Source organism: Budorcas taxicolor, chromosome 3 (assembly GCF_023091745.1).
Source record: "Budorcas taxicolor isolate Tak-1 chromosome 3, Takin1.1, whole genome shotgun sequence".
NCBI lineage: Eukaryota > Metazoa > Chordata > Mammalia > Artiodactyla > Bovidae > Budorcas > Budorcas taxicolor.
In genome coordinates, this window is record NC_068912.1 from 8886547 (window position 1) to 8910798 (window position 24252).

General features: G+C 47.8%; 2 protein-coding genes and 1 non-coding gene across 3 annotated transcripts; 2 read left to right on the forward strand and 1 right to left on the reverse strand.

The window, feature by feature from the left end:
• Positions 1-5: 5 nt before the first annotated feature.
• On the forward strand, positions 6-11891 carry PFDN2 (prefoldin subunit 2). The gene is made up of 4 exons (XM_052637667.1): positions 6-107; positions 10678-10766; positions 10868-10991; positions 11596-11891. The coding sequence occupies exons 1-4, from the start codon at positions 33-35 to the stop codon at positions 11770-11772; spliced, it is 465 nt and encodes a 154-aa protein (XP_052493627.1). The 5' UTR covers positions 6-32; the 3' UTR covers positions 11773-11891.
• Positions 3705-3776, forward strand: TRNAE-UUC (transfer RNA glutamic acid (anticodon UUC)). The gene has a single exon. It is a non-coding gene; the product is annotated as a tRNA-Glu (tRNA).
• Positions 11892-12207: 316 nt separating the features above from the next.
• On the reverse strand, positions 12208-13884 carry KLHDC9 (kelch domain containing 9). Its single transcript, XM_052638175.1, has 4 exons — positions 13364-13884; positions 12932-13091; positions 12642-12840; positions 12208-12374 (listed from the first exon to the last, which is right to left on the reverse strand). The coding sequence occupies exons 1-4, from the start codon at positions 13882-13884 to the stop codon at positions 12208-12210; spliced, it is 1047 nt and encodes a 348-aa protein (XP_052494135.1).
• Positions 13885-24252: the final 10368 nt, after the last annotated feature.

The following is a 24252-nucleotide window of genomic DNA, read 5'->3' on the forward strand; positions in this document are numbered from 1 at the left end:
CGCGAAGGCCGGAAGCCTAGCAAGCGGTGAAGATGGCGGAGAACGGCGGTCGCGCCGGCAAGAGCCTCGGGAGCGGCACGGGGAAGGGGGCGGTGTCTGCAGAGCAGGTGAGGACCCGGGAACGTGAAGTAGGGCGAGCTGGCTGGGTCCAGAGTCGTTGTGAGAGGAGGGGGGAAAACCTGTGGCTGTGCAGACCTTTACTCAGTCCCGCATTTGCGTGGCCATCCAGAGAGGGGAGGGCCCTTCGAGAAGCTAGCCGAGCCCCCGGGGAGAGAGTAGGCGGATTGGCGGGTGAGAGCCACGCCCCCTCGGAGGGTTGGGTGAGCTTAGGCGAGAGAACGTCTCGGGGAAGCAGGGGCTGGGAGGATGCGCAGGTGTGAGGGAAAATGGGTGGCCACTTTCCCCACTTTGCCTCCGCACCTTGGAACAGGATCTAGCTAGGTGAGGTAGGTCATGAGGATGAGCTAGGTGAGGTAGGGGGTTAGTCGACGGACGGATAGTGGAGGCTGTTACTTGACCCTGAAGCCACGCTGAAAATCGTCACTGCAGAGCCACGTGACTCTCATACTCGAACAGCCTAGTGTTTCATACTGTTTCGAGAGTCATTACTGGATTGAATTTAGACGCCAGAAATCCTTTACTAAAAATTTGAGCGTGCATTTCTCCCAGTGCCTAGCACCGGGAAACGTTTGATAAGTTAATCAGAAGGCCGTTTGTGGCTTGGGAACCGTGGTTTGCTGATAGTGGGGCTAGTGTTTGTTAACGGGTGGAAAGAAATCCGTGTAATAGGAAAACGTAATTAAAACAATAGCTCTTTTAATTATAGGTTTGTCTATCAGTTATTTGTTGAACAGTTACTGTAGGCAGAGGTATTCTGCATAAAGATTTTTAAAACTGACTCCTGCAATCAAAGAGCTTTTAGTCTGGTGAGAAAAATAAGACATACAGAAAATGCTAATATGAGGCAGAAGTATATGTATGAGAGATACGAAATGTTATGGAATTTGGGGGGAGGGGAGAACAGTTTTTAGACAATGTATACAGTGTTTTGCACAGTGATATAAAACAAAATATACTATGTGCTTCAGTTCAGTCGCTCAGTCGTGTGACACTTTGCAACCCCATGGACTGCAGCATGCCAGGCCACCCTGTCCATTACCAACTCCCAGAGTTTACTCAAACTCCTGTCCATTGAGTCGGTGATGCCATCCAGCCATGTCATCCTCTGTCGTCCCCCTTCTCCTCCTGCCTTGAATCTTTCCCAGCATCAGGGTCTTTTCAGATGAGTCAGCTCTTCGCATCAGGTGGCCAAAGTACCTGATGTGCATAATAAATGTTAATTATTTTGTTTTGTAAAAAAGATCATCTTTCAGCTCAGTTCTAAAGGATGAGAGAAGTTAGTCAAGCAAAGAAGAAACTGGAGGATTTTCTAGGTAGAGGGAATAATGTGTTTAAAAACACTGTGGCATGAAACTTCCTGATATGTTTGGGATGCAGATGGACTTAAAGTTTGGAATGGATTACTGCAAGACTTGAAAGTGGAGAAAAGGGGACAAAAGAGGAATCTTGGATGTCCTTCAGGTTTCTGCCTTGGATGGTGCCTTTAGGGAATGTAGGAAGATGTACAGGTTTGGGGGGAAAATAAGTTTGAATTTGAGTTTCTTGTGGGACATACAGGTAGAGACATTTAGTAGATAGTTTGATTCATAATGTCAGGTTACAGAAAGAAATCTGAGTTGGAGATCCAGAGAATTACACATTTATGAATGGTAGATAAAGCCATGGTTGTGGGTGAAATCACCTAAGGTTTGTACAGAAAGTGAAAAAAGGAGTAGAATACCGTGAAACCACTTTTAAGGGATGATAGAGAAAAAGAGGCTGTCAGAACAGACTGAAGAATTGTGGTAATTGAGTTCTGAGGCTGTCCTTGCTTAACATTCTCTGACCTTTGTTTGTGTTCCATACAGAACACTGGGTAAACTATATTTATCACTGCTTCAAATCTGAGCCATATAGACAGGATGGAGGCAAGTGGCACATTGTGCTGGGCGCTTTACTTGTTTTATCTTCTGTTACTTAATTACTGCCATTTGAAGTAGCAGTGTTGTCCTCAGAATGTTTGAGTTTCAGAGGCTTTAACTTACTCAGACTGGGAGAGTTTTTAATTGAGAGACTTGAGAATCAGACCTATTTTTTCCTGCTTATACCATGATCCTATTAGAGATATTTGAGCTGAGCCTGAAGGATTGGATAAATTTGAACAGATGGCAGTAGAAACAGAATATAGAGAATAGGGTAAGAGGAGATTTAGAGAAAGTATAGATTGACATGAAGTGCAGTGACTACTTTGTTTAGCTAAATCATGAGTTATAAGTTATAAAGATATAATCCTTAAAGTATACTGAGTCTTTGCATGGCAAAGAATTCAGGACTTTTTAATGTAAGCAGTGAAGAACTCATAGAAGGATAAATGTTATACCATTGATTTTTTTTTATTATTACATAAAATAATACACATTCATTGTAGAAAACACAAGAAAAAGTACAAGATAAATAAATTACCCATGGCCCTACTATCCAGAGATAACTATTCTTACCATTTTGAAATGTATCCTTTGAGAGGTTTTTCCCCCTTCTTTATGTTTTTGTACATGTGTATTTTACACATTTGCATCTTTAATTTTATGTAGTATTCTAAATATAGTTATTTGCTATTGCATAATCTGCTTTTAAGCTTAATACTATATCATGAATATTTTTCTGTGTCATCCAAGTGCTAGAAGAATTAAATTAGCAGCAATGTATAGGATGGATTTGGAGAGTCCAGAAATGGGGAGGTAATCTAAACGACTGTTGCAGTACCTCAGACAAGAGGTAATGAGGCCTTAAATTGGCATGACCAATGTCAGTAAGCCTAAGAAAAATTGCTAAGGTGGAGGCAATAAATTTGGCAGTTGATGGGATAAGAGTGTGTTCAAAAATGAAACCAGGGTTTCCTACCAGTCTAGAGTTGTGTCATTAGCAGAAAGAGGGAGACAAGAAGAAGAGCAGTTTAAAATGGAGTAAAAGGACTTCTCCCTGGTGGTCCAGGGGTTAAGACTCTGAGCTTCCAGTGCAGGCCGTGCGGGTCTGAACCATGGTCAGGGAACTAGGATCCCCCTGTTTGAGTTGCCAGAAAAGGGGAAAAAAAAAAGGAGTAAAAGAAAGTTCAGCTTTGAATGACCTGAGTTTAAGGTATCTATAGGACATTTAGGTGGGGCTGTTTTATAATAGCAGGTACTGTTTATTGAGAATCTGTTGTATGTTGGGTAATGTCCTAAGTCCTTGATGTAATTAATGAATCCTCTGAAGGCAGTGGCACCCCACTCCAGTACTCTTGCCTGGAAAATCCCATGGACGGAGGAGCCTGGTAGGTTGCAGTCCATGGGGTCGCTAAGGGTCGGACACGACTGAGCGACTTCACTTTCACTTTTCACTTTCATGCATTGGAGAAGGAAATGGCAACCCACTCCAGTGTTCTTGCCTGGAGAATCCCAGGGACAGGGGAGCCTGGTGGGCTGCCATCTATGGAGTTGCACAGAGTCAGACACGACTGAAGTGACTTAGCAGCAGCAGCAGCAGCAGCAGCACAACATTGTATGAGATAGATACCTCTAATTTTTTGGTGAAAAAACTTAGATTCAAAAAAGACATGACTTGGGAATTCTCTGATGGTCCAGTGGTTAGGACTTGGTGCTTTCCCTGCCATGGCCCAGGTTCGATCCCTGGTCAGGGAACTAAGATTCCACAAGCCTCATGGTGTGGCCAAACATTTAAATAAATAAAGTGAATTAGGAGGTGAGGAAGTGGAGGCAGTGAGTATAGACTGGTCCTAAAAACTTTGATGAAGAGAAAGGATGAGAATCATCATTTGATAAGCTCAGAAAAATTTTTAGAGTTAAATGTTTGCCTGGAGAATCCCCATGGACAGAGGCACCTGGCAGGCTATAGTCCAGGGAATCACAGAGTCAGATGTGACTGTGCAACTAAGCACACAGCACATGTTAGTCAGAAAAGGGGGCACTGAACTAAAAAGAAGATACTAAGTACAGTGACAGCCCAGAAAATGCTTTTCCAGATGCATCCAGTCATAATTCTCTACCTCTTTTATTATTCCATTAAACCCAGTTAAGAGTAAATATCATGTAGATAAGACCTTGGGGTGATAAATATAATGATTATAGATTTTCCCCATACTTATCAAAAGTATATGGTATCAAACAAAAAAGAAAGAAAACAAATCAAATGGAAATAGTTTGACTCATTAAGAGATTATTATGTTACAAGCCAGGAATAATACATTAATAGAAAATGAATTCTTAGAGTTAGACCATGGTAAAAGTAGCAGTCCTACAGTCCACTGTGTTATTTTATCCACCCCCACATTCCACCAGCCTTGGTTTCATGATCTGTATTTTACAGAAGGTAAAATGTCTTATAATGAAGGTACATGTCTTATAATGTTTTTTGTTGCTTTTGTTGTTTGTTTTAGAATTAAATGAAATAAAGAGTCCAGCAAAGTACCTGGCACATAATAATGCACCCTTACTGTGCAAACTGTGGTGGAAGGAAGGCAGGTTATTGTAGGGCTATAAAAAATACAGGTGTTTTAAAAGAAGTTATATTTACATATTTTAAATTTTCAAAGAAGATAACAATAAAGTTTAGAGGTAGCCAGTATGATGAAAAATAAAGAACATAGTATGTGAAAATAGAAAAAGTTTTCTATCAAAAAGTGTAATAAATTGATAGGTGCTTATATGTGAGTACATACAAGGAGTTATTATGGGGCGAGGGGGTGGCAAGAACTGTTTCCTAGAAGAATCTATGTTGAAACGTGAAGAACAAATTAGAGTTAGGCAGAGACAAATGCGATGAGAAAGGTTTGGGTAAGTGTACTCCTTGGAAGAAAAGTTATGACCAACCTAGATAGTATATTCAAAAGCAGAGACATTACTTTGCTGACTAAGGCCCGTCTAGTCAAGGCTATGGTTTTTCCTTTGGTCATGTATGGATGTGAGAGTTGGACTGTGAAGAAGGCTGAGCGCCGAAGAATTGATGCTTTTGAACTGTGGTGTTAGAGAAGACTCTTGAGAGTCCCTTGGACTGCAAGGAGATCCAACCAGTCCATTCTGAAGGAGATCAGCCCTGGGATTTCTTTGGAAGGAATGATGCTAAAGCTCCAGTACTTTGGACACCTCATGCGAAGAGTTGACTTATTGGAAAAGACTCTGATGCTGGGGGGGATTGGGGGCAGGAGGAGAAAGGGATGACCAAGGATGAGATGGCTGGATGGCATCACTGACTCGATGGACGTGAGTCTGAGTGAACTCCGGGAGTTGGTGATGGACAGGGAGGCCTGGTGTGCTGCGATTCATGGGGTCGCAAAGAGTCGGACACGACTGAGCGACTGAACTGAACTGAACTAGGTAGGGTGTGGATTCTCTGCAAATGCCTGAAGGTAAATGATAGGGGAATTGCAAGTGGTTCTGCTGGGCCATGGGCTTCCCTGGTGGCTCACAGGGTAAAGAATCTGCCTGCAGTACGGGAGACCTGACAGGGCTGAGTGTTAAGAGGTGAGAGGACTGATTGCAAGAGGTAGCAAGGACCAGGCCTGTAGGACTTTTTTTCTGCTGTCTTCAGGAGTTTGGGTTTTATCCCATGAGCAGTGGGAATAATTGAAGGTTTAGGCATAGGATGGTTAGATTTAAATTTAAGGTTACTTGTGCTGAAGTGTGGGGAATGGATTGAAGGAGGCAAGTGTGGAACTCACCTAGGAGGCTCCGAAGTACAGATGAGAGATGATAGTGGATGGATTTGAGGTATTCAGTAGATGGATATGATTTAGAAGTTAATTGAGGGTGGATAGTGAGTTGAGGATGATTCCAAGGCTTCTGGAATTAAGATCTCTTCCTGCTCTAAAAACTACTAAATTAACATAGGTAATATAAGCTACCTCGTGACATTGCTGTTAGCACTGTAAAGTCATCTGGTCATCTTGGAGAAGTTTATAGCAACATACAGTAGAAATTATAATAATGTTAATACCCTTTTGACTCAGTCTTACTTAGGGGAGTATGATTCAAGAGAAATGACTGTAAAGTTTTTGTACTGTTTGTCCAGATATGTAAAATTAGTGCTATTTATTACAGAAAAATTGGAAATAACCTAAATGTCCCAATAAGAGAATAGTTAGATGGTTTATGTATTAAAAGAAATTATCAATAAGGTTTAAATGCTATATAGCCCTTAAAAATTAGAATACCATGTCCTGTAGATGAGTACATAAAATGTCACACACACATATATACACACACAGGAGAATATTATTCACTTGTAAAAAAGAAGGAAATTCTGCTATTTGTGACAAAATGAATGAACCCTGAAGGTATTATGTTCAGTGAAAATAAGTCAAAGAAAGAAAAGTACTTAATGATCTCATTTATATGTGGAATAAAAAACACAAAATTGAACTCATAGAAACAGAATAGATTGGTGCTTTGGAGTGCGAAGAGGGGGAATGAGTGAAGGGGGGGTCAAAAGGTAACAAAATTGGAGTTATAACATGAATGAGTTCTGGGGATCTAATGTATAGCATGACAACTGTGGTTAACAGTACTGTGTTGTATACTTGAAAGTTGCTGTGAGCAGAAATCTTAAAAGTTCTCATCACAGAAGTAACTGAGGTGATGGATATTTTAACTAATATTATTGTGCTAATCATTTCCAAATATATATATAAAATCATAATGTTATATACCTTAAACTTACACAGTGCTCTGTGTGAATTATCTTTGTTTTGGGGAGCACTGTGTGTCTTGTGGGAGCTTAGTTCCCCAAACAGGGATCAAACCCAGGACCCCTGCAGTGGAAGCTGAGTCCTAACCACTGGTTTACCAGGGAAGTCTCCTATCAATTATATTTGAAGAAAACTGGGAACTAACAAACAAAAAAAGATGATCATGTCCTGTAAAATTATTTCTACATGCCAGTTATGAGAATGTGAGCGCTCTGTATAGTTGTCAGGCTTGAAGTTACTTTAGAATAGGAACAGTAGGGACTTCCCTGGTGATCCAGTGGTTTGCACTCTGCCTTTGCATTACAGCGGTTGTGGGTTAGATTCCTGATCAGGAAACTAACATCCTGCTATACCTCACGGCAAAAAAAAAAAACGGAAAAAGAGTTGGTATTTTGATTGGATTCTTTTTCAGGAGGAGTGTTTATGTGTGAGATGATTTAATAGGGCTGAGGGAGTCAACAGTGGCCTGGCCATCTCTGCTTATTCTAGGGTTGTTAAGTATAGGGTTGAAATATAGTGTTGTTAATCAGCAAGAATGTTTGAAGAAAAGTTGGAATCTAAAAAAATTTCTTTGCCTTCAGTGGCGTTAAACTGGTGGTTGAAAAGTAGATTCCTACTAATTATTATACTAAAAATAATTTCAGGTCTCAGAAATTTTAGACATTTAAGCTGACTTCATTAATGTATATTATACATTATACAACAATACAAAAACAATACAAAAAAACAATTGTTGTTATACAACAATACAAAATATTATACAACATATATCCAGAAGAATGGATATCATTCAGATGCTAGGAGGGCATCTGGAATCTAGCTTAGTTGTGAAATTTTCTTAGATGAAAGTATTTTGAAGTTACATTGACAGTGGAGAAAATGCTAATTATAAATGGAATAGTTTCGACATAGGTAATGAAGGTGAAGGAAAAACAGCTTGTAGATGAGTGAGATTTCCGACGCATCTGCTGAAGTGAGTGGATGAAGCAGATTGAGATGAAAGGATGGTGGCTTGGAGAGGGAAACAAGCTGCTGGAATGACAAGTTCCTCACCAAATCTATTCCTTCGTTTATTGGGCCTTAGAAGGGTGCAGAGGTGGTACGCACAGCATGATACTGGCTGCATATGAATCTTGCAGAGAGAGAGCTAGGAAGAAGGGATCCTAGTGAAGATGAGGTGCTTAGTCATCGATGGCAGTGAGCATGGAGATGATGGAAGGGACCGTGAGAGATCTGTAATGGTTTGAATGAGTGGGCCTGTTGCTCTCAGCTGACCATGAGGGTCCAAGGGACATTCCGTTCGGAGAGAGGTCATGATGGTAATTAATGTACTTCACTGCTTACAAAACTGTTCCACATTCATTCATTCATGTGATAGAACAGCCCTGTGAAGTAGGTATCACCTGCATATCACAGGTAAGAAAACTAGGCTCAGAGAGATTAACCCAGTGGTTTTCAGTTCTGGCTGCACATAATTTCATGGGAGATCTCTGAAATACTGAGGCCAGAGCCTCACTCCCAGTGGCTGTGTAGCTGCTCTGAGGTTCCACTATTCATGCTTTAAAACTGGTCCCCTGATCCTCACTTGTAGCCAGGGTTAAACAAATAGGGCTAAAACTGTCACAGTTCCTAGAACCAATATGTGACAGAGACAAAACCTGAAACCTAGTCTTTTGCCTTTCGTCTGCTATTTCTTTCCAAATACAGTCAGCAGAGCGCTATACTAGATGTGTTGCTGCCGGTGGTATTAGTACCCAGGCTGACTTTCAGTCTGTTTTAATTCTCTGCTCAGTTTCTGGGGAAGAAGCAGCTGGTCGTAATCACTTCTCTGGGCCTTTAAGTATGTTATTATGCTTCTTTTGCACCACTACGCACCCCGCCCTCACCCCCAATTTCTTCAGGCTTCAGTTAAGGCATTCTCTCTCCAGAAACCTATTATCAGTTAGGATTTACAGGCTGCAGATATGGGCTTTGGGCCACTTATTTTTTTAAAGGACTGTTTTAGAAGGATGGTGGTAGAACTGAACACAGACTTGAACATAGTGAAAAGACACATTACTCATCTAGGCCACACAAAGTCCAAGAGCTAGGGCAGCTTCAGGGATTCCAGGAAAGGAATAGAGGATAATCTTTACAGGACAACGGTCAGTGTTGGGGCTTCCCTGGTGGCTCAGATGGTAAAGAATTTGTCTGCAATGCAGGAGACACAGGAAATGGTGGTTCGTTACCTGGGCCGGGAAGATTCCTTGGAGGAGGAAATGGCAACTCACTCCAGTATTCTTGCCTGGAAAATCGCATAGACAGAAGAGCCTGCTGGGCTACAGTCCATCAGGTCGCAAAATATCAGAGGCGACTGAATACTCACATAGGTGTCTTAGCTCCAGCTGCATTTTGTACTTGTTGTCTCTCCTGTAGAGAGACTCTAGTATAGAATAGGTTACTGTCCCTGTGGTCAGGGAGCAAGGGTCCTGTAATTAGTAGCCCCACAAGAACCCCAGTGAATTAGGAGGGGCAGATCCCTAATGAGAGGGATGCTGGGCAGACCCAAACAAGAACTGCTCACTACAAAGCCTTTCCTTTACCTGCAAGTTTAAGCTCCCCTGTAGGTGTTCCAGTAGCTCTCCATTTCCATTCTTACAACAAATGCCTCAGTTCAGTTCAGTTGCTCAGTCGTGTCAGACTCTTTGCGACCCCATGAATCGCAGCACACCAGGCCTCCCTGTCTATCCCCATCTCCCAGAGTTCACCCAGACTTAATGTGCATCGAGTCGGTGATGCCATCCAGCCATCTCATCCTCTGTCGTCCCCTTCTCCTCCTGCCCCCAATCCCTCCCAGCATCAGAGTCTTTTCCAATGAGTCAACTCTTCGCATCAGGTGGCCAAACTATTGGAGTTTCAGCTTCAGCATCAGTCCTTCCAATGAACACCCAGGACTGGTCTCCTTTAGGATGGACTGGTTGGATCTCCTTGCGGTCCAAGGGACTCACAAGAGTCTTCTCCAACACCACAGTTCAAAAGCATCAATTCTTCGGCACTCAGCTTTCTTCCATCCAACTCTCACATCCAAACATGACCACTGGACAAACCATAGCCTTGACTAGATGAACCTTTGTTGGCAAAGTAATGTCTCTGCTTTTTAATATGGTATCTAGGTTGGTCATAACTTTCCTTGCAAGGAGTAAGAAATTAAAAATTTCCTGGCTGCAATCACCATCTGCAGTGATTTTGGAGCCCCAGAAAATAAAGTCTGACAGTTTCTACTGTTTCCCCATCTATTTCCCATGAAGTGATGGGACCAGATGCCATGATCTTAGTTTTCTGAATGTTGAGCTTTAAGCCAACTTTTTCACTCTCTTCTTTCACTTTCATCAAGAGGCTAACAAATGCCTAGGCCTCACCAAACTAAGTTGGAAGCTGGCCTAGCCACTTAGCTGGCACTCAGTGTTGGTTGAATGGAGTTCCAGACAGACATAAGTTACAAATTGCAGACCATGTTGTATTCCTTTTGCCAGGTAGGTGCCTACTACTGCATCTTTGTAAAGCCTGCCATGCTGTGTTGTATGTTGTTGTCCAGTGGCTAAGTCATGTCCAACTCTTTGCGACACCATGGACTCCAGAGTGCCAGGCTTCTCTCTCCTCTAGTGTTTCCTGGAGTTTGCTCAGATTAATTTTCATTGAGTTGGTGATGCTGTCTAACCATTTCATCCACTGCGGTCCTCTTCTCCTTTTGCCTTCAATCTTCCCTAGTGTCAGGGTCTTTTCCAGTCAGTCGGTTGTATGTTGACCCTCTGCCATTTCCACTGCCCCTCTCTCACCTTATCTCTTTCCCATCTTCTTAGGTAATTGCTGGCTTCAACCGTCTTAGGCAGGAACAGCGGGGCCTGGCATCCAAAGCAGCTGAGCTGGAGATGGAATTGAATGAGCACAGGTGAGGAGCAAACAGTAGGAGAGTTGGAAGGGCCGCTTTGTACGAGGGTTGCAGCAGAGTGGGACTGAGTTCTCAGACCTTGCTTTGTCCTCCTGCCTCAGCCTAGTGATTGATACTCTGAAGGAGGTCGATGAAACCCGCAAGTGCTACCGCATGGTTGGAGGGGTGCTGGTGGAGCGGACCGTCAAAGAGGTGCTGCCTGCCCTGGAGAACAACAAGGAGCAGGTGAGCAAGAATCCCCATATAGATGCTCTGAGCAACCAAGGCGTAAGGAAGGGGAGGCTCGGGCTTTAGGGAATGTGGGGAGGAAAGCGTGGGTAGGGACTCACATTGAAGACAGCATAAATAGCCTGTTGGCCTATGCTCTTTATGTTATGCTAAGTCTAACTCCTTAGACGAAGGAGTTGCTGACTGTGCCTCTCACCATGGGCTCTGTGACCTGGCTGAGCTAGGAGAAGGAAGGTGGTTAGAGTGGAGTTTTTCACAGGGTAGTCCATGGGTACCTGCATCCAGATCACCTGGAGGACTAATTTAAATTGCAGCTTCCCAGACCCTCTCCTGTACCCACTGATTCAAAACTGCTGGGGATGGGAGCCACGAAGAGCATTTTAAAAATAATCAGCCAAGGTGATTCTTATGTATACTAAAGTTTTTAAACCATTGTTTTAAAGAAAGGAATCCTTTTAGTGTCTGGGCTCTACTATTAATATTTGGTTAAAGATGAGGTTAGAGGTATCATCTGTCCTTCACTTCCCCCAACCACTGTCTTTAACAGATGGGGGAAGGGAGTCCTGAAATCCTTACATAATCCCTGTTGCTTGCCCTCTAGATACAGAAGATCATTGAGACATTGACACAACAGCTTCAGGCAAAGGGAAAAGAACTAAATGAATTCCGGGAAAAGCACAACATTCGTCTCATGGGGGAAGATGAGAAGCCAGCAGCCAAGGAAAACTCAGAAGGCGCTGGGGCTAAGGCCAGCTCCGCTGGCGTGTTGGTCTCCTAGAAACCAAAGGCTTCTCTTTGTTTTCTACCCTGATTCCCACTTCTAATTTCTCCTTATTGTTATTATTATTTTCTCTGCTATTGTAATATTTTTTTGTTAATTAAATGTTTTGGTCAGAATGCGTAGCTCTAGCCTCAACCTTTCAACCCAATATGATGGGTAGAATTTGCATGGGGCATGGATAACCATATGATTTGTGGTTTTGGTTCTATCAGGTTAATGGCTGACAGTATCAGACTAGGTCTTATATTTTATCCTTTCCTTTGCAAATAAAGATGCATCTCCTTATTTACTTCCCTCCCCACCAAAAGATTCAGAGACAGTGTTGACTCTCAGGTTGCAATTTAATCAGCATTTGAAATGAAGATAGCTCTGTGATAATGCTTTGAGTTTGCAACAAAACAGAGGCTTGGCGGTGTATCTTGGCACTATTCTTTAGATAAAGATGTCTAGAATGCAAACCTGTGGACTAGCTGTCCTGCCATCCTCACCAAAACCCCCAACCAGGTAGAGCTGATCATTCCAAAGGCAGGTGCGATGACCCACGCGTTTTAGTCCACGGTCGGCACAGGGGAAGTGGAACCACAGAGGAGGAGACTTTCCTGTTAGGCAAAGGGCAGAGGGTGGTTATTGAGGCAGCAGCACTCTGGACCCCATGGGGCTCAAGAAGACCAAAGCCTTGCTCATTGTTTTCCTCCTCCCGTGATTTGCACGCCTCTCCTAAATTTTATATTCTGTGTATTCCTTTCAGTTGTCGACTAATTCTTCCTCCTCCCTACCCCTTTACTCCATCCTTACTCTCTCTGTAGTCTTCAGGTTCTCCTGTCTTCCCACCTTTTCCCCTTCTCAACCATTAAGCTGGCTCTTACGGGTATCATAGATGTAGAGGTCATTGCAGATGGTGTCTCTGGCTCTGTTCAAAGTTTCTCCACCGAACAGGACAGCAAAGGGACCAACCACGGAACATGAGTGATGGCGCAGGCCTCGAGGCCCCTGCCGGGACCCCTGCCTGCTGCTCACGAGCCTTGAAAGCTTTTCCATCAAATGGGGGGCAACAGGTGGTTCCTCCTTGAGGGAGAAAGAAGGGACGGACTGGAGGGATTTGGGCATCCAAACTTTGGTCGCGCTCTACCCTTAGCGAGATGTGAGTAGACAATACCTTAATCTTCCCATGACTCCAATGCCCAGCTACTTCTGGTTCAGCTGAGTTGCAGCCCCCAAAGAGTAATAGCTGGTGACCTGGGTGGGGCCCAGGACTTTGGAGCAAAGCAGCACAGTGACCCGAGCGTGAAACAGTGTGGCAGCCTTCTTCCTTATAGCTGTGAAATTCAGGCCTGAGTTGGGTTTTTTGGAAAATGTAAGTGCTGTATACTGCCTTTTCCCCATTCCCCTCGCCAACGATTGAAGGGAGACATGGGAAAGGGCCACATGTGGTTAAGTTGAGATGAAAGGGAGTTAAACTCTTAGACATGGAAGGTTCCCAGGGAAGAATGGTGCTAGGGTGAGGATGTTAGATAAGCTGCCTGCGAATCTGTTTTTCCAGAGTGCAGGTGAAGGAAGGGTGAAAATTTTAAGGCAGAGGAGGTCATACCAATAGGTGCGGGCGCCTGGGTCCAGCCTTAACGTGTAGACGCTTCCGTAACGACGCTGAGTGCGGGTCCCGCCCTCCCGGCCTGCTACCCGCAGCTCTCGGTCGGAGATTCGGGTACAGGTGTGACTACTGAGGCCGGCGGGGGGGCAGCTGCCGGAGCCGGCGGTCCACTCCTCCCACACACCGCGGTCCGTGTCCAAAGCGGTCACAGTGGCCGAGCGGCGCGACCCGTCCCAGCCGCCCACCACGCAGAGCCAGCGACCGCCCACCGGCGCCGCGTCGTGGTGGCTGCGCCTCGGGCCGCCCCGTGCTGCCGCCCGCACGGCCTGGCCCCGAGCCGGATCGAAGACCACCGTTTCGCTGCTCGGCTCTCTCGCTCCTCCAGCTAGGAGCCCCCCCACCAGATAGAACCGTCCCTGCAGTTCAGTGCATGAATGGAAGGCCCGCGCCAGCAGCGGGTCCCGCGCCACCGGCCGCCAGGTCCAGCCCAAGCCCCGCGCCTCGCCCACAGCCCCCGCCATGGGACTCGGTAGAGCCGAGCTGCGGGGCCGGCGGCCCGGAGCCTAGCTATATGGGGGCCCAAGCTTCTCCGGAACCGCCCCTACCGGAAGCCCCTCCAGGTCCCCACCTCAAGGCACCCGCTCTCTCCGCCGTCACCCAGCAACCGCTGCCGCAGCTGCAGCACGACGCTGCAAATTGAAGGCCGCAAAGCACTGGTTACCGTGGAGACAGGAGGCCTGGGGAGCTACCGGAAAGCAGTGTTGTCACCATGGCAACAGGAGCTGTGCTAGGTCAATGAACATGAAGTGTTGAACTCAGCCCGAGAAGAGCCAGTTCTTCAGAAAGACCCCTGTTGTTTAAGCTGCGAATTCACTTGGGCCTACGACGTTTCAGGTGCCGGTGTTGCTCAGCAAAGACTGAGGAGCAACCATGTCCTTTTGACTTTAGCGTACTTTGGGGAGGGGGGGGCGGAGGGGGAACAGGCCTGCTACTAGGCATGCGGGATCTTAGTTCTCCAGAAGGGATCCGCAACAGGGATCCAACGCTCGCCCGAGGCAGTGGAAGCCTGGCGTCTTAACCACCGGGCAGCCGGGGAAATTCGCTTTGGCATTTTCCTGATTGGTTCTGATTTCCCCAGGCATGAGTTAGGAAGAAGAGACAAAAGTCAGAGGGCAGACAGTGAAAGTAGACCAAGCACCGACCTGGGAGTAAGGAGACCTGGGTTCTGGTTCCAACTATATCCTGACTCTCAAGGTGATTGTTTTTCTCCTGGCCTTTTCTTTCTCATTTATAAAACATCTCTGGCTAATCTCTTAAAGTGAAAAGTGAAGTCGCTCAGTCGTGTCCGACCCTTTGCGACCCGTGGACTGTAGCCCACCCAGCTCCTCCGTCCATGGGATTCTCCAGGCAAGAATACTGGAGTGGGTTGCCATTTCCTTCTCCAATCTCAGTTGTGTTACAAGCGAGATCTGTGGCAAAGATCTGAAGGTCTTGACTGGGTGGGACAGCCCTTTCCTCTCTGGCCACTAGAGGGTAGTAGAGCCCAGTCTCAGGGTACTGTGCGGGGGGCGCGGGGGAGGGGGCGAGGGCGAGAGGGGAGATTGGGTTGGGGTGAGGGAAGAGACCTGGAACTTTGGAGAACTTTTCACTATTGAGTCCTAGGAAGAGTAATTCCTGATTTCATCTTGTCTCATGAACTCATACAGCACAAGGAAACAGGTACTGTGGCATCTGGAACTCAGAATTAAGGGCAGGGAGTTTCTCCTGATAAGATCCAGGGCAGAAGCTGCCCAGCCTTAGACGCTGGATAGAGGGGAGAGGGGGGAGGAGTGAGAAGAACAGACTCCTGCCCCTCCCTGGTATCGGCCTTTTATTCAAGCTAGGTCCCTGAGCTGCTTCTTAACTCCTCCCTGCAAGACCCAGTGAAGAATGAAGGGGCCCAGATCCACACTGACTAATTTTAGCTACAGGTGAAAATGCAGGCAGATTTCTACTTCCAGCATCGCTGAGGTGGGACAGAAACAGGCCTTGTGTCCACCGGGGCTGGGCTGTAAATGGGAATTATGACTGCTTACTTTTGCCTTTGGTTTCTATGGCATCAGCTTGGTCCCCAGCATGTCCCAAAAACTGAGGCCTTAGAGAGTGACTCGAGCTACAGTAGGGATGGAGGTATCATTCAGGGACAGCACAGCAGGGCTTTTCCCACTCCAGATCCTAACTTGTGGTCCTTAGAGAAAATAGCATGAAGACGGTATGGGCAGGAAAGTATGAGGACCTGTTCCTTACCTATACCTTTAAGCTGAGACCCATTAGTAGCTTTGAAAGTCCCTGCCCACCCAACTATAGCTTTCCCTGATTTTGGCAAAGGGGATCCTCAGTTTTTCAGATCGTGGTTAAAGAAAAAAAAAATCATTACTAACATCCTTGGCTGAAATCTGAAAGTCAGTCTTTTCCCTAAGGCTTCTAACTGGCTAATCTCCCAAATGCTGGATTCAAATCTGTCCTAAGATTTCACTGAGGACTCCTAAGATTTCAGTGAGGAGCTGCCTTGGGGGTGGTGTCTTTTTGCTTTAACCGTCCTGGCCTATATGCCCATTTTAGGCTCTTGCTTTTGCTTAAGTCTGTGGCGGTTCTGCCAGACTCATTTTCTGCCTCTCCTGGACAGAAGAGGGAACTCCCCACCCCAGGGGCCTTTCCAGCTCCTCTCTCCCAGCTTTGTTTTCCTTCTCCTCCCAGCTGCCACTCTGGGTCCTCAGCAGTCGGCATCTCACTTGAACGTGCAGCCTGAACCTCACGTGCTCCTTAGCTGTTCCCTGCCACTTCTGTACCTCTTCCAGTTCCACCTAGTAGTCAGAGGTGTCTGACATGTCCATTGGCATTCCAAACATAGACCTGGGGGAGGACTCCTTCCTCCCCTGGTTAGTCTGAATCAAGCCTGTATTTTGGAGGAAGAAAAAAAGAAAAAAAACAAACCTGGAGAGGGGAAAAGAGGGGAAGAAGAAGGAGAGAAGAGAGGAAGAAAATAAACCAATTTGTACTTGTCTGACACACACTTGACACTCCAGGGCAGCATCAATGACTCCATCAATGGTAAAAACCTGAAAAGGTATTAAGATAAAGTGAAGGGCACACCTGTGAGAGAATCATGAGAAATTAGGGAGAAGGGCTACCAGGGCTTCTCCTTCTCTGGACCTGCTTTCCACCTGCTAATAATATGCAGGGACAACCTCTGTCCAGGAGTAGGGGGAGGGGCTGATCATCCTGAAAGTCTCAGAATCCTGATGTGACCCTATGACTTCAGTCTCCTCAGCTGGCTGTTTCTGGCAAGCAAGGAATCCCTGCAGCTCAGCTTTTTAGTCTCATATCTGTCCCAGCCTTAAATCTACACCCGCTTGTCTCAAACCTTCACAAAACTCTTAGTCTATCTTCACCTTTCCATAACCCCATTTTCTGCCCCTGGAACCATCCCTGGTTCTCAGCATTGTCCGGTCACACGGAAAGCCAACAATTCGACCCTTGGGGTCTTAGTCACACTGTCAGGACCCTCTCAATTTCCTCTACCTACATCTCCCAGGCTGTCCTATCCTTCTGGCGGTCTCTCTGTCTCTCCCTTTTTTGTCCTCTGACCTTTCTGCATTTTCCCCACAGTTAATTCTGGCTAGTTGATTTCCTGTCCCCATGCCTTCTTGGCCCCACTGACTCAGCTCAGCCAGAATAAGGACATGGGCAGACAGAAGGCCGGAGGAACGAGCGGGACAAGAGGCTTCAAGAGGCCAGATCTTGAGTCGTGACTGAGACGTGAGCTGAAAGGAGTTTGAGAGAAAAGCAGAACTGTAAGCAGACTTGGGGTGGAGGGGAGTGAGCATCAGGTGAGTTAGAGAATGATGGAGCGGAGGGGTAAGGATGGGGAAGAACCTGAGCCACGGTGATCCTGAGTAGGAAAGTATCAGTGGGTCATACTGAGTGGTGGAAATTGAGGGGGGAAGAGGGAAGTACCTGAGTGATCCCAGCAGTAAGTGTCTCTTTAGGTCTTTCTGCCTGTTTCAGATCTTGTCTCCGCTTGTTGTCCCTTTGAATTACCCCTCTTCGATAACTTGTGTGTTTCTCCCTCTGTTTCTTTGTCTCTCTAAGTTTCAGCCTGTATCACTGTGCCTTGAGGTCTCTCTCACCATTTCTACTTTGTGTTTTTCCCTCTGGATTTCTGTCTTTTGTCCCCCTGCCCTCTCTCTGCTGCTGAACAGAGCCAACCATCTGACTTTTCTGCAAGGAGCTCTGGAACCTTCTAGGAGGGACCAGGTTTCTCCCCTTTGGCTGTATGCTAGAAATGTAGAAGCAGTCTGGGGTCCCTGGACACAGTCATAGGGTGTTGATCACTGACGAGGACCTAAGTGAGCTTCAGTATATGGGGCCTGTTCAGGGAGTCGTATTTCTCCACAGAGGACCTTCGAGTGTGGAGGCCTGGGCCCGGGGAGAGAAGCCGGCTAGAATGGGGAGATTAGACTCTAGTCCTTCTTCCTCTGCCTCTCCATATAGCCCATGGCCCAGCGCCTCCTGGTCTCACTGGTTATCCCAGGCAAGGGAGTCTTGCTCTCTTTCTTGATCCCCAGCCCTTCTGTGCCACTTCTGGAGTTGAAGGAAGAGCTGAGGGTCAGCAGGAGGGCTTTAAGATGAGGCTGGAGGGCAGTAACTAGGGATTTCTTCACAGACAGCCTTAAGTACTTGGAATGTGTGGTGGAAGATGCTCAGGAGAGAGTCAGGGGCATGGTCTACCTGGGCTTCCTCTCTTGCTTCTCCTGCCACTGGGACTTACCTCCTCCTTCCTCAGCTCAAAAGCTCCCCGCCTGGCTATCTCTGGGACTGATAACGGATGCAGGACAGCCCCGAGTCCCTGAGTGCAGTGGGAGCGAGACCAAGAACTAGTCCTGGTGCAGTGGGGCTCTGGGGGTGTCTTGGAACCTGAAGGACCCAGTCCCTGCTTTCCAGGACCAGGCCGGGCGAGAACCAGGGCACTTAGACTAGGGCCTCTCCACAGCTGCATGGCATCCTGGCCTCTGACCAGGGCAGCGTTGCCTGCCTGCTGAGGGCTGAGCATGGATGGTGGAAACAGGTGGAGCTGCAGGTCTGACATAATTTTGGGTCCTGGTGTGGAGAGAAAGGGCTCCCGAGGTGGCACTAGTGGTAAAGAACCCAGCTGCCAGTGCTGGATGTAAGGGTCATAGGTTCCATCCCTGGGTTGGGAAGATCCCCTGGAGGAGGGCATGGCAACTCACTCCAGTACTCTTGCCTGGAGAACCCCGCGGACAGAGGAACCTGGTGGGCTACAGTCCGTAGGGTCGCAAAGAGTCGGACATGACTGCAGTAACTTAGCACGCACATGGGAAGGAGGGGATTCAAATTGAGGTGAGAGAAAGGTGAGTACTCCTGGACCATACGGAAGGAGGACTCTGCTAACAAATGTCATCCTAAAATCCATCCTCCAATTGCAGGAATCCCCAGATCCTACCAGTTCCCCTGATTCCCACCTCCTGCTCATGTCCTCTCAGCTTCTGCCCCTCTCCTCTAACAACCGGCCTCTCCCCTTAGGCCCTTCCCTCCAATCTCCCAGGCCTTTCAGGCTTCCTGGGTCTCATGAAGTTTTTCTCCATCCACAGCCCCATATTCTGCTCTGCAGCTGTCCTGCCACCCCCAGGGCCTGGTCCTAGGGTGATGCTATATCTCAGGGCCTCAGAAGGCTTTCCTCTGGGGAAGCCAAGCTAGGTGGTGTCAGAAACGCAGGCTGATGGCTGGGAAGTGGCAGTCTCTTTGGTGCAGAGAGGAGCCACACCCTCAGTATCTAAGCTGGGTACCTGGGACGAGTTTGAGAAACTAAGAGGCCAGGTGTTACCTGAAGATGCCCTGGTGGTATAGGCTCTGCAGGTGGGGCTGGTCCCTGGGAGCTGTCTGCATGTTTTCTAACCGGTGGGCTTCCTGGGAGGAGCCTGGTTCTTTCTGTGGTTGGGGGTGGGGACAGGGATGGGGAAATGCAGGGAAGCACAGTTTGGGGCCATCACTAGAATCCATTCTCTCACCAGACTCTTTGGTCTCCACCTAAGCTTTGCCCTTTAAACCACTGCCATCTTTTCCTGCTCTTGTCAGCACTTGGAAGACTCTGATTTCCACAAGGGCTCCCACTCTTGTCCTTGGCCAGTCAGGACCTATTTCCAGAACCTTCCAAAAGTGCTAGCCCACCCAGAGACCAGGGCTTCCCCAGGGGCTCCACAGTAAAGAACCCGCCTGCCAATGCAGGAGACGTGGGTTCGATCGCTGGGTGAGGAAAAATGCCCTGGAGGAGGAAATGGCAACCCACTCCAGTATTGTTGCCTGGAAAATCTTATGGACAGGGGAGCCTGGCCGGCGACAGTCCATGGGGTCACAAGAGTCAGACGTGACTGAGCGACTGGGCAGGAGCACCCAGAGACCAAAGAGTGTCAAAGAATAAAGGCCTCTCTCTCTTTACCCACACCGTGGTCCTTGGCTCTGTGATTATGCATTTACAGAAGCTTGGGGAGGTCCTGGGATGAACGCAAGGAGGAGGGGGCTCTGCACACATCATCCTCCTGAGAAACAGGACCCAAATTTGCCTTATGCTCAGCTACTTCCTCACTCAGCTTCAGGGCTTTTCAGGAACAAGCAAATCCAGCCCCCTAAGCTCTAAGGGATGTTGTTGGGCAACAGGAAAGTGTGGTTGTTGTTGGGCAACAGGAAAGGATGGGGCTGGGTGCTGGGGAATCAATGGACTCGCAGGATAGCCAGATAGGAACTGCACAGCACATGGCAGTGTTTACAGGAAACCTCTTAGGAAGCAGGACGCCGTCATCCTGATACTGGGCACAGTGAAGCTTCAGCTGGAGGGGAGCAAAGGTGCTTTTCAGTGGAGGAAAAGCTGCCAGAGTATCGGGGTCACTGTTCAGCCTTCTGTGGGTGAAGAGAGTCCCAGGGAGGAGCAGGAAGAGGGATCTTGAAGCTTCTACTGGAAATAGCTTTGGTCCTGAGGGATGGAATCAAGTGCCCTATCAGTAATCTTCCACTACAGCCTCAGTTAACCCCCTGACACTTCTCTGTACAAATCGCAGAAACCAAGGCAGTGAATAGCTTAATTAGGAATAGCTGAATATCACACAAAGTAACAAAGCTGTATAGAAATGGTTTGTAGATATTTCGCCCGCCCCCATGCTTCCAACTAGTTCTGCTCGGCTTTATTATCTGCTTTCGTCTCTCGCAAAGCCCAAGGGTCTCCCTGCCAACCTCTGACTCTGACCTGGGATCTCACCTCAGACAAACAGGATATTACTCACTAAGAGGCTCTCTCATCTCCTCCTTCCCCCAACCCATCCTCCTAATACGCCACCTCCAGCCCCTCCCATCCTGACCCACTCCCTCCTTCCCCTGCTCAGTCAATCTGACCCTCACTCTCACTCTGCTTCTCCCCCACACCACCCCACCCAGCCTTGGTCTTCCCTGACTCACCTCCAAGTCCCATTGACACAAACAAAAATTTCAGCACAACCCACTCCAACCGGTTTGGCTGAGGTGTGCAGCCTTCTGTGGAGTCTGTCTCTTCTGTGGAGACAGACACAGGTTACAAGCGGATGCTTGGATGCATTAGATGATGAACATCTGAAGTTAGACACACAGAAAAAGCTCTGGGCATGGACATACAGAGACGTGCAGGGAACGCATGATGGAGGGGTCTGGCATGTTATTATGCATCTGTCTCTCCTAACTGAGGGCTCCTTGAGGCAGGGACCATGTGTATCATGCATCTCTATCCTCTGCCTGTGGCCTGGCGTGAGGAGGTGCTCACTAAATGTCTGTTGAATGAACTCAGGCATGCAGGCATGCCTGCAGTGATGCCACTAGAACAATACACATCCTGAGGAGGCCACCTTGACTTGAATTATTCCCATTCTTAGGGCCCAGAATGTGGGTGGGAGGAGGGTAGGTAGTGAGGCACGAGGAGAATGGGGATTCAATGAGGGAGAGAGAACAGAACTCAAGAGACCACGCACTTGTTTGCAAAGTCTTCTCCAAAAAATATTTCCTTCTGGTCCTAATCCTGGAATTTGCCTGTTGCAAGCTTCATCCCAGAAGAGTGCAGGCAAGGCCTAAGAATGAGGGCGTGTTCCCCAAGAGCATGGCCTATGTGAAATATACAGGACTGAGGGCACAGCGGGAAGAGGGACTTGGAGGAGAAAGATCCCTACCTCCAGCAGAGGCCTGAAATGACTTCCTGGCCCCAGTGCTCCCTTTCAGGCCCAGTGGTAGCCTTAGTCCTCCTTCCAAGGCCACCTCTGGTGTTTACTAGGACCTCAACATACCCATGAAAAAATATTTGGCACAGCCTGGCCTTGACAGCCCTGGTAAGTCCAGCGGGAGCCCAGTGTTCCGTCTGACTGGAACTGCAGGTGAGTGATTGAGGGTCCTAGACATCTTGACCGGCCACACCGTGGATGCACTGTGAACGGAAAAGGTCAGAGGGATATAGGGGCTGGGTACCCACCTTGTGATCACCCTGCTTTCCCACCACTGTGCCTCAGTTTCTCCTGGGGTTTCCTGGACCAGGAGGGGTGCATCCGTGGGAAGGAAAGGAGCTCCTCTGAAATCGTGCGATAGGATCCGAAGTGTGATAATTATAATTATAACACAGGGTGCTCCTCCCTCTTATTCCCCCCGGCTTTACCCCACCCCTGCCACTGTGGATCTCAAAGCAACATCGGGGTGGGGTTGCTCCCCTGGCACAGGTGAGTCCAGAAGAGGGGAAGGGGTTCACCCTGGCAGAGGTGGAGAGAAACAGGAGCTTTGGCATTCAGCCTGGTCCTCGTGGGAAACAGTTCTCTAAGAAGAGGTCACTGCCATGAACATTGTGAGATTCGGGATCTAGAGCCCCTGGAGTCATGGTCCAGAGTTGGGCTTATGGTCCAGAGGCAGGGTTAAAGTCTGGGTCGCTGATCAGGCTCAGGAGAGTCAGGATCTCCACTCCGCACCTGACCACCTTTTCTATCCATAATGTCATGCCTTCAACAAAAGTGCATCCAGTCCCCGTTAAGTGCTGTGGACTGTGCTAGCATGGATGATTGAGGCAAGATTACAAAAGAAGCCTGACTTTCCAGGAGTTCACAGACTACAGTTCTCATCCTGTCCCTCATTTAACACATTTACTGAATCCTTGGCACACAGCAGGCTTCAATCGATGCTTCTTGAATTGAAGCTTACAATTTAGTTAAGGAGATAAGATGTGCACAAATTATGAGTACGCAAGCTATAATAAAGGGACTAGCAGAGGCTGAGGAAGAACAGAAGGGAGAGAGATTAATTTTAGGTGGGAGGAACGGAGAAGGCTTCATGGAAAATGTGGCATCTGAGGTCAGCTTTGAAAGATGAGTAACATTTTGACAGGTGGAATCAGGAGTGTCTTTGTGTATGTGTGTGTGAAATATTCTACATGAAATGACCCCCACCCCCGCACCTTGCTGTCCTTGGCTCCTCCTGCCTGCCCCTCTCCAGACAAAAGATCCTGCTGCAAGATTTTAACCCGTATATATTTCCTTCTCTCTCCTGTCTGTCTGTATGTATATATATATTTTAGCTCCAGTATGTCAATGATCTTGTGCCTCCCCTTCCCTTTGTTTTCACGGAGTTGAGTTTGCCCCCTCCTCTGGCTATCCCAGATAGGTCAGTAAGGTTTCATGTAACTTGGCAGTTACATTATAGGCAACATGGAAATAGATGGTCTGACCGGTAAGAGTATACTTATAGGAATACAAGGACAGAGTATTTGAAATCGATTGTCCTTGCGAAGTCCAGGCATGTGGCTTTGTTCAGTAACCATGGGGTAAATGGTTAAAGCAACCACAGATGGTGGAAAGGAGCCCCTTTCCGCTTCAGTGGTGTTGGCGCGGTGTGGGGTCTCCTAACCAGTAGTGAGAAGGTGTTGATGCTGATGGAGAGTCCTGCTAGGGAGGCCAGCAATCTGTGGGGTTAATGCTTTGGTCAATCTCTTGGCTTCTCCTATGTCAAGGGGGGAGGCTTGGGGGAGGGGGTCACTTAAGTTCCTTCTGAGGGGTCTCTGGGGCTTTCCTGGTGGCTCACACGGTAAAGAACTGCCTGCAATGCAGAAGACCTGGGTTTGATCCCTGAGGTGGAAAGATCCCCTGAAGAAGGGAATGGCTACCAGTATTCTTGCCTTTGATCTAACTCCCTACCTCAAAGGTAGAGATGTCTCATACTACCAAAGCTGTGTCCTCCAGCAAGCCCCTTCCCCACTCTGGGCCTCTGTTTTCTCATCTGGTGGGTGAGGTATTTGGGCAGTACTGTCCTCTGTTCTGGTCTTCTCTGATTCTGGCTCCAAAGCTGAGCCCCTCTGGGAAGTTGGGGAACTCAGCAAAACCCAAGGGAAGGCAGCAAGACCGGCCGGGGTGCGGGACTGCTGGCTTGCTTTCCACCCACAAGGGCCTTGCCCTGGTTCCTCCTGGCCAGGTGCCTCCCTCTTTGAGCCATCCTGGGCCTTTCCTACCCCTCCCCCCACCCAGCCCCTCCCGTCACAGCCCCTTCCACACACTGCCAGGTAAAAGCTGCAGCTGATGATGGGATCCCACACCCCCCCAGGTCCTTCCCTTATCCCCTCCCTCTCTGGCGCCCATTAGCCAGCCTGGGCCGTGGGGGCGGCGGCTGCCTAGTCTCCGTGCCAGGCCCAGCCCCCGGAGACGCACCTGTTCTGACCTGCTGAGCAGGTTCCCAAGTTTCTGCCTTCGTTGTTGGCCACGGCGTGGGAAGCAGCTCTGTGGGAGCTCGGCGCTCCCGATCACGGCTTCTCGGGGGTAGCTACAGTTGGGTGGGTGGAAGGGGGCTGG

What these genes read in the sequence shown, in the direction of transcription:
- PFDN2 (XM_052637667.1), top strand. Translation starts at nt 33, where the DNA reads ATGGCGGAGAACGGCGGTCGCGCCGGCAAGAGCCTCGGGAGCGGCACG. An exon ending in ATGGAATTGAATGAGCACAG is followed by an intron (nt 10,767 to 10,867) that starts GTGAGGAGCAAA and finishes CTCCTGCCTCAG; the next exon opens with CCTAGTGATTGATACTCTGA. An exon ending in TGGAGAACAACAAGGAGCAG is followed by an intron (nt 10,992 to 11,595) that starts GTGAGCAAGAAT and finishes CTTGCCCTCTAG; the next exon opens with ATACAGAAGATCATTGAGAC.
- KLHDC9 (XM_052638175.1), bottom strand. Translation starts at nt 13,884, where the DNA reads ATGGCGGGGGCTGTGGGCGAGGCGCGGGGCTTGGGCTGGACCTGGCGG. An exon ending in CCAGGCGCCCGCACCTATTG is followed by an intron (nt 13,092 to 13,363) that starts GTATGACCTCCT and finishes TGAATTTCACAG; the next exon opens with CTATAAGGAAGAAGGCTGCC. An exon ending in GGAGTCATGGGAAGATTAAG is followed by an intron (nt 12,841 to 12,931) that starts GTATTGTCTACT and finishes TTCTCCCTCAAG; the next exon opens with GAGGAACCACCTGTTGCCCC.